The sequence below is a fragment of the Rhincodon typus genome, chromosome 8 (assembly GCF_021869965.1).
Source record: "Rhincodon typus isolate 14 chromosome 8, sRhiTyp1.1, whole genome shotgun sequence".
Lineage (NCBI taxonomy): Eukaryota > Metazoa > Chordata > Chondrichthyes > Orectolobiformes > Rhincodontidae > Rhincodon > Rhincodon typus.
Window position 1 is genome coordinate 64,537,841 of NC_063339.1, and position 14,654 is coordinate 64,552,494.

Below are 14,654 nucleotides of genomic sequence, written 5' to 3' on the forward strand. Positions count from 1 at the left end.
TCTATAAGACATAAACTGTTAACTGAGAAGTGTTAGTCTTGCCAATAATATATTGGAGTTAATGTTTAAAACAGAATAGAAAAAAATGCTGCAGAAAAATAATGTCCTTTTTTTTGGAAAGGAATGAGTAATGTTTGAAGATATTATGTAAGATATTAGTTTACCCATTGCTCTTTTTCATATTTGTGCATAATTCAAACTAAAAAGTGTATTGGTATTTTATTAGTAAACACTCCTGTTAATGTTTAAACAGTTAACCAGTATAATTTTAACAGGTTAAACAAACTTTTTGAAACAATATTTATATCCCTACTCTTGGTTATTTGATTTCAGTGTTAAAGCTGCAATAATTTGAATGAGGTAACATTAAACAACACAAAGATATAAATTCGCTACTGAAACATGTTTGATTGAATAATTTAAATTAAACAATTTTGGATTAAGAGCCATGCTTCTTGGAGACAGTAAGGACTGTAGATGCTGGAAGCTGGAGCCAATAAATGTGGAGCTGGATAAGCACAGCAGGTCAGCCAGCATCCAAGGAGCAGGAAAGTTCAGACCCTGACGAAGGATTTCGACCTGAAACATTGACTTTCCTGCTCCTTGGATGCTGTCTGACCTGCTGTGCTTTTCCACCTCCATGTTTAGTGACAAAAGCCATGCTTTGTTTTGGAGAGTGCAGTGCTGAAGCCTTCTACTGTTTGCTTGTTTAACAGATAATTAGATGATTGAATAAAATATATTTGTTTAATTTAATTTCCTCCATCCCTTTGCATTAATTCTATGTGCCTTCTGTTTATGCAGCAGCACTAGTAGATGACATTGTGTTGTAGCCCTGGATAGCTCAAGCATTGAAGAAACTTCTCAGCTCAAACAATAATCTAGTCATGGCTGCAAACATTATTAGTATTTTAAAATGGAGCATGATAATCCTAGAAAAACTTCTTCACTGTCTGCACAGTTTAAAAACAGTACATGGAGTACACAGCACAAACAATAGGCCATTCAGCTGAACTGATTTTTGGCACTCTTAAAACTTCTCTCTGACGAACATTGTTTACATATCCTTCTTTCCTTTCTCCCTCAGTATTTACCTATCTTCCCCTTAAATACATCTATGCTTGTTCCCTTACCTGCCCAGGCGGTAGAAAGGGCGGCATGGTGGCTCAGCAGTTAGCACTGTTGCCTCACAGCACCAGGAACCCGGGTTTAATTCCAGCCTCGGGCGACTGTCTGTGTGGAGTTTGCACATTCTCCCTGTGTCTGCGTGAGTTTCCTCGGTGCTCCGGTTTCCTCCCACAGTCCAAAGATGTGCAGGCTGGGTGGATTGGCCATGCTAAATTGCCTGTAGTGTTCAGGGATGTGTAGATTAGGTGGGTTATAGGGGGATGGGTCTGGGTGGGATGCTCCGACTGTTGGTGTGGACTTGTTGGGCCGAAGGGCCTGTTTCCACACTGTAGGAATTCTAAAAAAAATTCTATGAAGTTCCACATTCTTAGTATTCTTTGAGTAAAGAAGTTTCTCAGGAACCCTTCATTGGATTTATTAGTGACTGACATATTTATAGCCCCTAGTTTAGGTCTGTCCATAACTGGAAACATCTACCTATCAAACCTTTTGATAATCTTAAAACCTTATATCAGGCGACCTGACACAGTTATCATTTGAGAGGTGAACAGTAAAAGCTTTTGTTTTTTGCATCATTGAGTAAAACACATTTGTACCCTCTCAAGTACTTCTACATCCTGATATATTATGGACAATTGTTCACAATATTGCCAGTGTACTTGGCTTCTTTGAAGAAACATGAATCTGATTCATCTGGACTACCCAGGGTTTTATCCCCTCTATGTTTATCTCATTTACCTTCCCCATTTCTACAGATCTTTGCTTTGTTTTTGATTTATTCTTCTATCCAGTCAATTTTGTTAGTCCTCCTGATGAATATGGAAGTAAAGTGACCATTCAATATTTCTGCTGTTTTGCTGTCTTTAACTTGCAATTTATCCATCGTGGCCCTTAGCAGCCCAGCCTGATTTCTCGTTTGATACAGACAGCAAGATACTTCACAGTTTCTTTGATCATTTAAGTAACCTAAGTTGAATAAATAAATATGCAGCAAATGGGACAAAGATATCATTTGCTTTGTTGGATTACCTTTAATGACATTTTCAGCAAACTGGTGTACAGACTCAGTGTTGGCAAGATCTAATTCCCGAACAATGACTTGTTTATTCCCAGTGTCTTTTCGAATCTCATGGGCTGCAGCTTCTGCCTTGGTCAGATCTCTGCAGGCTATGATTACTCGAGCACCTGTGAAGAATCAAATGGACAGGATATCCTGCTTTAATTATGATTGCTAATTAACAGAATGGGAGGCACAGTAGCTCAGAGGTTATCACTACTACCTTACAGAACCAGGGACCCAAGTTCAATTCCAGCTTTGGGTGACTGTCTGTGTGGAGTTTGCACGTTCTCCCTGTGTCTCTGTGGGTTTCCTCTGGGTGCTCCGGTTTCCTCCCACAGTCCAAAGATGTGCGGGTTAGGCAGATTGGCCAATGCTGAATTGCCTCAGTGTCCATGGATGTGAGGTTGGGTGGATTAGCTGTGGGAAATGCAGGGTTACTGGGTAGGGTAGGGGATGCTCTCTGGAGGATCGGTGCAGACTGGATGGGCTGAATGGTCTCTTTCTGTACTGTGGAGATTCTATGATTCTGAAAACAAATCATATTTTTAGGTACTATTGATGTAGTTCGGTCCTGTATTGAAGTGTGAGATATATTACTGCAAGGGCATGTTTTGATAGCTGGGTTGAGGTGATTTTGCTGCTACCTCTACAGTAGCTGGTTTCCATACCAGAGACAGTTGCCTATGTCAGTTTGAAAACCAGCTCGAGAACAAGATGGAAAAAAGAAGCTAAATGCATTGGTTGTACCTTCTAAGTTGAAATTTTGTTCTGCTGGATGGTTTAAGTTGATTTTCTAACTGTGTGCATTTAGATAATTTATTTTTTTTTGTTGTTTTACGTCTTGTGTAGTAAACTTCTGCTCTTTGTTGAAGAAACCCTGCAACCTCATGTTATTGTTTGAATAACTGACCAAACATTTTTTAATCATAATAAATAACAACACCTGCATACAAGATTAGCTCATTTATTTCATGATTTTAACTTTCTATTAACTTGTGAATGGCCTGAGGATTTGTATCTCAACTATACACTCGCGCACACACCCTTTGGAGGAGATCCTTGGCTCTCCTGTTTATTCGGTGCATGTTCCCACATTTTGTATGAAAATGGCACTCTCATTTTCCCCAATGGCTGAATATAAACGTACAGGCCCATATGGCACTGAGCTAGACTGACCAGAGAGGTTTGCAGGTTTCATCCCTAATTCATGTCCCAGGTGAGGAAAACGGGAGCAAGGGCCTGGTTTCCAATATTCAGGCACCACCCCAGACTGGTAGGTGGGCTATTGGATCAGGATTAGTGTTCCAAACTATATAAAGGCAAATATAATGGTATGAAGAGAGAGCTGGCTAAAGCAGACTGGGAAACTAAGTTAAAAAGGCAGGACAGAAGAGAAGCAGTGGCAAACTTAAGAAAATAAGTTTTTGTCAATGAGAAAGAGACGTTTTGAGAAGGATGCATCATCTGTGATTAAATAAAGCAGAGTGGTATCAAATCAAAAGGAACTGATACAATTTGTGAAGGTCAGTGGTGGAAGATTTGACAGATTTTAAGAAACAGGAATGACTAACTTTTATAAAAAAAGAAAGTAGAGTATAAGTTGGTAATAGTAAAAAGAAAAAGATGAGTTTCTACAAATATTTGAAAAGGAAATGAGTAACTAAAGCAAATGTTGATTCTCTAGAGGGTAACTCAAGGGAACTGACAGTGAGAAGATAGGAAACGATGAAATCTTTGTATAGGTATTTTTGTACGTGTTTTCACCGTATAAAACTTACAAAACTTCTCAGACACTTGAAAGTCATGAAGTGAATGAAAGGGTGGAACTTAAAGCAATCGCAGTCACCAGGGGAAAAAGTACAGGGAAAGATATTCGAGCTAAAGGCTGACAAATCGGAGTTCACAAGTAGGGACGTCTTACAGGGTCTTGGTGAGACCACACCCACAGTATTGCCTGGAGTTTTGGTCTCGTGACCTAAGAAGGGATATACTTGCCATAGAGGGAGTGCAGCAGATATTCGCTAGGGATGGCAGGATTCTTGTATGAGGAGATATTGGTTCAACTGGGCCTGTATTCACTTAGAATAGTTCAGAAGGATGAGAGGGGATCTGATTGAAATGTATAAAATTCTAACAGGGCAGGGCAGGTTTTCACTGTTTGGGGGAGTCTAAAACCAGGGTCCAGTCTCAGGATATTGAATAGACCACTTAGGACTGAGCTGAGGAAAAGTTTCTTCATTCAATGGGTAGTGAACTGTGGAATTCTCTGCCACAGAAAGCTGAAGGCCAAGTCATAATGTATTCAAGAAAGAGATAGATACATTGTTATATTTTAAAGGCCTCGGGTGTTATGGGAAGAATGTAGGAGTATGGCATTGTGAAAGAAGATCAGTCATGATTGTATTGAATGGCAGAGCCAGCTTGAGGGGCCAAATGGCCTACTGCTGCTCCTAGTTTCTATGTTTATATGTTTCTACAGTAGTCAGAGATTTAAAAAAAAATGTTGAAGTTTTTCATGCTAGGGCTGTTACAGGCTTTACAATTTAGCCCACTGTGCTGCTTGTTTCCTGCTGTGTAACGGTTGTGAGGTTCAGCCTGATTGACTCAGCTTTGTCAGCATGTCGTGAAAGGAGATAACTACAATAGTGTTGGGATAGGAAACTAGACATTGGGTGCAATGTAAAAAACTTTTGCTGTTTTTTTTTTAAATAGCTCACATCTTGTCCACAGTAATACTTTTCAACCCATAATGCAATAGGATTAAAAGAGCAGAATGCACAATCAGAGGCAGATAAAAGTCTGGAACTTTCCTTGACACTTATCTGGATAAACAAGGCCAAACATTTCAATGATGGTAACATCTCTACCAGAGAAAAAACTGGGTGTTTGTATCTTCTCTATAACTTCACTGCTTAAAGACATTGAATGCATCAGGATTTGCTTGTCCACAATAAGGTGCAAAGATGTTTGCTGTCATATTTAAGTACTCCTACACTGATACAAGAATTGCTCAGCAAATACCTTACCTCTCCGTGCCAGTTCCCGTGCTGTTTCCTTTCCTATCCCAGTGTTAGCCCCAGTAATCAAGACAGTCTTTCCATCTAGCCTTGCATCGGATGTACACACTCCACCACCAGCACATCTCCTGCAAAACAATTGGAAAGCGTGATTTTATTTTTGAGTGCAGTTGCTAAAAATATGGAGTTTAGTCAATTTAACATTATTTATTTCAACTAACCTAACTTACATTCTATACTGAAACTCCCTACTATTAAAGCATGACCACAAACCCTCAGAGACTAATGAATAAGATAGTTGCATTATGAGGTGCTTTGGCATGATGATCTGATGGGACAGCAAATTTGAATCATTGGCAAGGCACTGGGGACACAGAAAATGAATTGTAATTATTTAACAGCTAGTGTAAGCCTGGACTGGTTCAGATCGCCTGAAAGGATGAGAGTGGAATTTGTTTTCCACTTTTTGGTTCTTTATCCACTCTTCTGTAAAATTTAGAATTTATTGTTGCGTGTACTTTTACAAGAAAAATACAATGAAAAGTGTTAAGTCACCTTACTGTGGCGCTTGTATTAATGACAGAAGTCATAAGCAACAATAAAAAGTAAATTTAAGAAAAAAGTTCATTTAATGGCTCCTGGTTTTGAAGGAAGCCGATCAAGAGACGAAACACACAGCCAGAATGAGACCATCAATCCATGAGGAGAACTCCACGCTGGGATGAAGCCGACATGCCGGGCCACAAGCGTCTGCTGAAGAAAACAGCTGCTGGGACACGACTGCCATCCTGGACGAAAAATGCCACGCCGGGCCGTAGGAATGCCAGGCCGAAAGCATCTGCCAAAGAAAGCGCCGCTGGAAAAAGATCGCTAACCTGACGAAGACGCCACATCGGGCCGTCGGAACACTGGGCCGGAAGCTTTTGTTGGAAATTAAGCCGGATCGCTGATGTGACCTCAACACTGGACAAAACCCCAGGAGACCGCTCCTCCACGCCGGGAACAGAGTGCCACTCCGACCCCTCCCCGTCGCTGACTAAGCCGTTAAATGAAGGGGTCTCCCTGGCGATTACATTTGGTGTGTGGCAGAGTGGAGGGGACATGTCTTAATCATGAAACTTCAGGCTTGGTCAATGAACATTAGTATTGATAGGTGGTAATATGTTCCTGCCTGCAATTTTTGCACACTTGTAACAAAGGTCTAGACTGTACCTTCGTTACATAAATGACAAGCAATTGCACCATTTAATGTAAAAATGAGCCTTGGAGATGAGGAAGTGGCATATTTAATAAGAGCAGTCGCCGGCTCTTAGTAGCTCTCAAAATTTTCTTCTGGTTTCGTAAACCCTTGATAGTTAAGTAGAAATGTTGCAATTCTTTTGGCCCTGCTATTGTTTGCTTATATAATAACTTGCATATTTATATAATGCTGTTAAATAGAAGAAACTCCTAAGATGCTTCACAGGAACCACATAAAAGGCAACATTAAGGTCGAAGAGGCGGGGATGGAGCCAGTAAAGGTGAGTGTAGGTAGGGATAGTAGGAACTGCAGATGCTGGAGAATCCGAGACAACAAGGTGCAGGGCTGGATGAACACAGCAGGCCAAGCAGCATCATAGGAGCAGAGAGGCTGACGTTTCGGGCCTAGACCCTTCATCAGAGTAGGGAGTTAGGAAGGGAGGACGGACAGGTCAAGGGGGCGGGATGAGGTTGGTCGGTAGGAGATGGAGGTGCGGCTTGAGGTGGGAGGAGGGGATAGGTGGGAGGAAGAACAGGTTAGGGAGGCAGGGACGAGCTGGACTGGTTTTGGGATGCGGTAGGGGGAGGGGAGATTTTGAAACTTGTGAAATCCACATTGATACCATTGGGCTGCAGGGTTCCCAAGCGGAATATGAGTTGCTGTTCCTGCAACCTTCGGGTGGCATCGTTGTGGCACTGCAGGAGGCCAAGGATGGACATGTCGTCTGAGGAATGGGAGGGGGAGTTGAAATGGTTCGCGACTGGGAGGTGCAGTTGTTTATTGCGAACCGAGCGTAGGTGTTCTGCAAAGCGGTCCCCGAGCCTCCGCTTGGTTTCCCCGATGTAGAGGAAGCCACACCGGGTACAGCGGATGCAGTATACCACATTGGCAGATGTGCAGGTGAACATCTGCTTGATGTGGAAAGTCTTCTATCCGTTTTATTGAGCTGACCTACGAGTTACAAACAAATGTTATTTGTACATATCAATAGACCAGAATAAACTGGTTCGAGTTTGGCGTTGACTCCCAGCAAGCCAGGCAGCATCTGGAGGAAAGGAGGATTGTCCTGAAGAAGGATGATACCCGAAACGTGGACTGCTCCTTTCCTCCAGCTGCCTGGCTTGCTGTGTTCTCCCAGCCTCCTGTTTGTCTATCTTGGATTCCAGCCTCTGCAGTTTTTTTTTGTTTTTTGTCCCTTACTTGGTGTTGACTCCTGCCTGATTTGGTGACAAGGACAGGATTGTGAAATTCCTTAACCAAATAAATTTGGATTGGATAAGCTTCCAGTGAGCCAGCAGTCAGACAATCTGTTTTTCTTGCTTAAAAAATAGTTTCAAAATTCTTTGTCTTGAACAATAGGCCAACATTTGGATTCAGAGAAACACCAGACCACTTTACTGAACTCTTCATCTAGTGTCCTGGGCTCTAAAGGAGAAAATAGAGCAAGTGTTTCAGGAAGAAGGAGGGAGATGACTCAAATGAGTCTGAGGAGTTGGATAGTTGGGATGAACACAATGCAAGTAATTACTTCAAATTGTGCCTGAAATCACTTTGGTTATGAGTTATAGTCAGAGAGACATATCTGATGAACAGGAAAATTCAATTGAAGGTCAAGATCAAAAATCAGTCCTGGTTGGAGAAAACTTCTCCTAAGACTCAGGCTAAGATGGTCAAGGTCCTTCTCCAAAGTTCTGAATGTTTGAATTAAGAAAGGAGGCATCTTCTGAGGAATAGGAAACAAATGGTTAAGTTAGATCTCTAAAGAGGAGGTGTATATAATTTATATGGAATTTTGAACATTGTGTAACATTCATTTAAGAAGAGAGAAGTGTAATAACATTTGCATATGTACATCTTAGAATAAACTAATTAGAGTTCAGTGTTGACTCCCATGTGCTACACAACTTTCTAGTCTGTCCTGCAATTATGTCACAAGGTGTAGTGAATCAAAGTAGAATTTATTAAGCAAAAATGGTAAATATACTTAACAAAAGGCAATTGTAAATATCTTGAGCTGATGTAAACTGCATCACAGTTGCAAATTATGCTAGCTACCTGTTTTAACGGTTTAGTTACTTCTCAGCAGACAAGAACTTAAGATTGTCTATTTAAGAAGGTGATTAAAATGGCATTCCAAAATATTAATCTTAATAATGTAAAATCCTCAGTATTTTTTCAAACACTTACAAAAGTGAAATGCAAAGGTATGACAGAGGGTATTCCATAGCTAAATCATTTTGTAGTAACTTCAATAAAGTCACAAATTTCTGTGCTCAATCTCAGGCTTGACTGTAATGTAGCTGCTTATCAACACACTATCTTGGAAACACTGGCCCAGATTTTCCAGGGAGAGGCAATCCCATGCAGATTGCTATTCTGGCCATTCTTTACCAAAGAAGGGAGATGCACATTCTGAGAGGAGATTCCACTCAAGGCTCTTTCAGAAATGCAAAGCATATTTCCATTCTCTCACTTCTTTCTTCATGTAGAACTGTCAGAGGAAGACAAATTGTCTCCTCTTCTCACTGCAGTCAGTTTTCAGATTCTGAAATGTAGAAGTGCTGGCAGCCACTGTGACACCTGTTCTTAAAGGGTAGGTGCAAAAAGTGTGTATGACATTAGGGTAGGAATGGTAGGTGCCAGATGGTGTTGGGGGGGGGGGGGGGGGGGGGGGGGTAGGATGCCAGGTAAGTAGGGTGCTGGTAGGTATAGTGCCAGTTGGAGAGAAGATGGGGTGCTAGATCCACGGAACCACTGTCACCTTACTGGGCCAATGGTTGAGTGACATTTGGAGAAAATTTGAATGAGGGCAGCAGAGTCGTACATGTCTCAAATTTAAGGTGGAAAATGAGGGCTGACCAGAAGTGCACTGAATAATCGAGTTGAAAAAGACCTACTGGTTTCCAAAAATCAAGTTTACTACTTCAATTTTATTTTTGAGAGATTGACAGAAATGAAACTTGACCCACGCCTATCTTACTTGTGGATTTTAGAATGCAGACATTGACAAACTATTAGGGTATGTGGGCTATTGCAGAACTGTTGACTGTCACTTACAGGAGTGGGGGACATTATGGTACAGTGGTAATATAACTGAACTAACAAAATTTGGAACTGAAAGCTAGAATTGATAACAGAGACCATACAGCTAACAACTGTTGTTAAAACTCATCTGGTTCTTTAGGGAATGAAATGTACCATCCTGGTCTGGTCTCCCTGCATGGTAAATTCACTCCAGACTCTCAGCAATGTGATTAACTCTTAACTGCTCTCAGGGGCAATTAGAGGTGGGCAGCAAATGCCAGCTTTGCCAGTGACACCGACATCCCACGAAAGAATTCAACAAATGGATGGAGAATGGGCTAAAACTTACCATATTTTGGCTAAGTATCAACTTTGTCGAGTTTCCTGGAGGGTCTCTCTCCACAAGGCCTGATGAGACAGCTCACTGTATCATCTGAAACTCACTTCATTCACCATTGACCATGACACCATAGTGCCCCTCTTGCCCAATAACCTAATTCTATCATTTCGCTACATTCCCATAAAAAAAAAACTTACCACACACCAGATATCCTGGAATGAACTGGCATCCCTGGCACATGTGCCATCTTTAAAAGGCCAGTGTGTGCCAGGACAAGCACAGGCATTCTAAAGTTTCCCTGCATAGTAAATAACATTTGGCCTGCACATGGTAGACAAGAGCTATTTGCAGACCAGGACTGGCAGAGGATACGAAAACCCCATATCCTGCAAGTCTGGGCTGAGCTCACCAGCAGCATCAGTGCAGTCTCCAGAGTTTGGAGGATCGCCCAAGGTCAGGAACAAGGTCAATGACCAGGCTTTGCCAGGGTAAGTGTCACCATCTTGCCTTGGCTGCTTCACTTTTCCTCTGTATCTCTGACCCACCTCTCACCAAGGCTCATGCTCTACCAGTGTCATATTGACTGCAATATTTACCCTCACGCGATCTCATCCACCAACTCTAAATGCCCTCTGCGCTGCCTGCCCACTCACTCGGAACACCTCACCGCCACCTGCATCGGGACTAACAGCTGTGCCATCCCACTCAACCCATCCTCTTCTCTCATTCTGGGAGAAAACAGTCCACAGTGTGTCCTACAAGTACAGAAGACATGTCCACAGTGTTGGCAGTCAAGCTGGCTGTAAGAAAGGCATTCCAATTCTGGTCTCCTGCTACAGGAAAGATGTTGTTAAACTTGAAAGGATGCAGAAAAGATTTACAAGGATATTGCCGGGGTTGGAGGGTTTAAGCTATAGAGAGAGGCTGAATAGACTGGGGCTATTTTCCCTGGAGTGTCGAATGCGGAGGGCTGACCTTATAGAAGTTTATAAAATCAGGAGGGCATGGATAAGGTAAATAGCAAAGGTCTTTTTTCCCCCCAGGGTATAAAGAGTCCAAAACTATAGGGCATAGGTTTAAGGTGAGAGGGGAAAGATATAAAACAGACCTAAGGGCCAACTTTTCCAAACAGAGAGTGGTGCGGGTATGGAATGAGCTGCCAGAGGAAGTGGTGGAGGCTGGTACAATTGCAACATTTAAAAGGCATCTGGATGGGTATACGAATAGCAAGGGTTTAGAGGGATATGGGCCAAATGCTGGCAAATGGGAATGAGATTAATTCAGGATATTTGGTTGGTGCAGACAAGTTGGGCCAAAAGGTCTGTTTCCGTCTGTATGCCAGCACCTCTCAAGAGGAGATGAGGTTGCAAATTGCCAAAACTGCTTCAAGTAACTGCCACCAGCTCAGGCACAAACATCTGTGTGGGAGCGTCAGCCAGATTCCAGTCAGGAAAACCTGCTGATGGGTACCTCATTGCCATGTCACTGCAGCTTAGCCAAGGGAGAAGTTCCCCAGGTGACTGACACCTGGAGGACCACCGCAGACCAGACCCCTGCTCAGCATTAGGCTGGAGAAAGCCCTGTGATGTCAGCAGAGACTTGGTCAGGATGCACAAGGAGGAACAGAACTCCCTTCTTCAGGGCATTGTAGGTCAACCTGAGCCGGTGAACTGCAGAGGTCCAGGAAAGCAGCTCACCACCACCTTCAAGGGCAACTAGGCTCAGGTAATAAATGTTGACCAGCCAGCAACACCCACGTCCCACGAGTGAATTAAACCAGAAAGAGCAGCAGAAATATATGTGAGAGATAATGGCTCTTCTTGCCCAGAGACTGCAGGAGTACAAGTATGCTGTGAGGAACCAGCTGCACCCATGGTCAGGACGGTGTGCGTCATGGAGACAGGACACTGTCAGTGCACCCCCAGCCAGAGAAAGCACATACAGACCCCTCTACGGTCTCCACTCAGGATACTGGGGAAGTCAGGTAGGCAGGTGCAGAAGTGTATAGACAGTTTGGATAGGGACTTGAGGAGGTGCAAAGCCTATGGGACTCTGATGGAGAGGGCTTCCAGGAAGACGATGTTTGGGGCCTCACTGACAGGTAAAACCAGAGCTTGGACATCACTGTTTGAGGAGCACTCGCTGTCAGCTTCAAGAGGTGACAGCATTCTATCCACATTGTCCATCCACTGCAGAGACAGGCGTGCAGGTGATCCCTGTACATAGTGTCACTGTATGTTGTTCACCTCCAAGCCCCAAACATTGTATGACATGGTCAGCAAAGCCAAACTTTGATTACAGAGGCCAGCAATGTCAAATCAACGTCTCTCCACCTGCACAAGTGATGCTGAGTGGTGCTGGAGATACCATTTTAACTGTGATGTTCACACTGCATACACAAACTGCATGCAAGGTACAGCAGCTTCTCAGAACCACGACTGCCCCACCCCGGAACACGCACATGGACTGATATCTGACCTTCGTGTGACAGTTTAAATAGGCTTACACCAGCAAACAGATTTAGTGGCATTCTCTGCACGATGTAACAAATGTGAGACTTCATTTAGGTAGTAGGAACTGCCGATTTTTTTCTGAAGAAGGGTCTCGACCCGAAACGTCAGCTTTCCTGCTCCTCTGATGCTGTTTGGCCTGATGTGTTCATCCACTCTACACCTTACTATCGGAGACTTCATTTACTTGTGTCACCAATTTTCTCTCAAATAGTAATTGGACACTCCTGAACACCGTGGCCACAGACCTGCCCGATTTTCCTGACTGTATTAGTGACAGCTTCCGAACTGGCCCTAAGGAGCCACAGGACTGACTGCGACCCACTCGTTGGTCTGCAGAGACGTAGATCCCTGACTAAGAGCACCTTGACTGGACGCGTGGTCGTGACCAAGCCCTGGGCTAATCTCGGAGGCTGCCCTCTGCTGGGCACCCCCTGACTGACAGCTGTATCCACAGACATCAATAAGCACCACTTCACCTACAACTGAGACATGGGAATTTGCTTGCAGCACATGCTGTGTGTATGCCATGTAAATTGCTAGCATGTGGTGCGAGTGCCATCTTTTCATAACAATGATGAAAGATGTTTGCCCCCTTGACCAGTAAAATAAGCTGCCTGGGTTTGTGACTGTGGTAAGAGGCAAGACAGAGAATGCTGTGAGCATCCAGGTAGGCACTCAGCACTCAGCACTCACCCAGTGAGCCTGAGCTGCAGCCTAGTACAGTGGGAGGATGGAATCTGAGTCCCCTCAGGTAGTCCCAAGAGGCTGGCACATATTGGATGCTAGCGTCCTTGTGTGTGGGGCGTATGCAGCTGAGATATTGTTGCCAGATATCCAAGATGGAGGCTCACGGGAATTGTTGGCATCTGGTTTCTTGCGGCAAGGAGAAGAATTCCTATTAATGGGGTGAGAATGCATATTAATGAGGCAAGAATGCTTATTAATAAGGCAAGAGTCATTGTTAATAAGACTTAATGAGCATTAATCCCTCTTACTATTCACCTTGCTGCTCCCAAGCAATAATCTCAAAACTGTTTGAAAATTGCCTTGCCTCACTTCTCATGCTATTTTCCCAGATTTCTCACCATGGCCAATGTTATTCAGATCTCTATAAGATTCCCCCCACTCGTTCTCTTGCAGCTTGTTCAGTACTTAATCACAGAAAACTGAACATTAGGAGTTCCCAAGCTACATAATAAATGGTGCTGCATTAATAGTTTCCCCAGTACAAAACCAAAGTTGTGTGGAAAAACAACACCTATTCTGCCGGACAGAGCGTGCAGTAAAGTTAAATGGTTCATGTGAAAACGTGAAAAAAAAACCATTTGTAAGATCTGGCTTTGCTTATCAAGATTATTTTTGCTAATTAGTTTAAGATCCCGATTGAAAGTAGTTAGGTTCAAGGATAAGAATTTAGATTAGATAACATCTTTCACAAGCTAAAGCTTCAATTGAAACACTTTTGATCTAATAAGGAACTAATCCTAAAAGCAGTGACTGAAAATCAGCCGAAACAGCAAGTAGCCAATCAAAGTAAGAGGTAGCTGAAATCCCTCCCCGAAACTCATGATCCGATCAGTGCTAAGTCCATGCCTTCTGCATGCTGTACGTTGCAAAGGTTATACAATACAGGGCAGTGGTTTCTGCGAACAAAATATTAATTATATAAATGACCACTTTGAAAGGTTTTATTTTTACAAACGAAGTTTTATTCGGGTACAGAGAGAATGGGTTGATTTATTTAATTGCAGCAAATGTTCAGCCAAGAAAACAAAAGATGGTTAAAATACACCGGCAAGATCTAATTGATTGTGCTGGAAAGTAGAACGATTCCTCAAAGTACCGTAGCTTACTTTGTAAATAATGTACAAAAACCCAATTATTTTGCTTCTTATTCATATAAAGCAAGATTTCGCAAAACTGTATTCTGTATCGCGTATTAATTTAACGAATATAACTGAACTCCCAATGTGTTCGTGACAAATTGTAACATTTTTCGATCAAGGGACTGGAACCCACATTGATAAGTAAAAGCCTGCCTACAATTTGTAAAATTACATACAATTTAACTTTATCTTTATAGAGCCAAAAAGGGCTTTGAATTAATCCCTAGGCGAAAATACTGACCTGATATATGGGCCAAATGCGGCCAGAAGAAGAGCAGCAATTGCGGAGATCCCAATGATGGTGAATAAGACCGGCATCTTCAGTGAGTGAATGATCTGCAGGAAAGAGCTCGGGCAATCCCCGGGACCGGAAGCGGCTGGGACTACAACCCCCAGAATGCACGGGGCCGCGCCGTCCGTCTCCGTCTCCTTCCCCCCAACCCCCG

General features: G+C 42.9%; 1 protein-coding gene across 1 annotated transcript; it reads right to left on the reverse strand.

Moving 5' to 3' along the window:
• Window positions 1–319: 319 nt before the first annotated feature.
• Window positions 320–14,606, reverse strand: LOC125483779 (retinol dehydrogenase 12-like). Its single transcript, XM_048600441.1, has 4 exons — window positions 14,450–14,606; window positions 5,215–5,333; window positions 2,145–2,313; window positions 320–341 (listed from the first exon to the last, which is right to left on the reverse strand). The coding sequence occupies exons 1-4, from the start codon at window positions 14,524–14,526 to the stop codon at window positions 320–322; spliced, it is 387 nt and encodes a 128-aa protein (XP_048456398.1). The 5' UTR covers window positions 14,527–14,606.
• Between the last annotated feature and the right edge of the window lie 48 nt (window positions 14,607–14,654).

Excerpts from the sequence above, each read along its gene's own strand:
- LOC125483779 (XM_048600441.1), bottom strand. The coding sequence starts at position 14,526 with ATGCCGGTCTTATTCACCATCATTGGGATCTCCGCAATTGCTGCTCTT. Across the intron at positions 5,334-14,449 it reads GCATTTGGCCCATATATCAG|GAGATGTGCTGGTGGTGGAG; the intron begins GTCAGTATTTTC and ends ATTGTTTTGCAG. Across the intron at positions 342-2,144 it reads ATTAAAGGTAATCCAACAAA|CTTTAACACTGAAATCAAAT; the intron begins GCAAATGATATC and ends AAATTATTGCAG.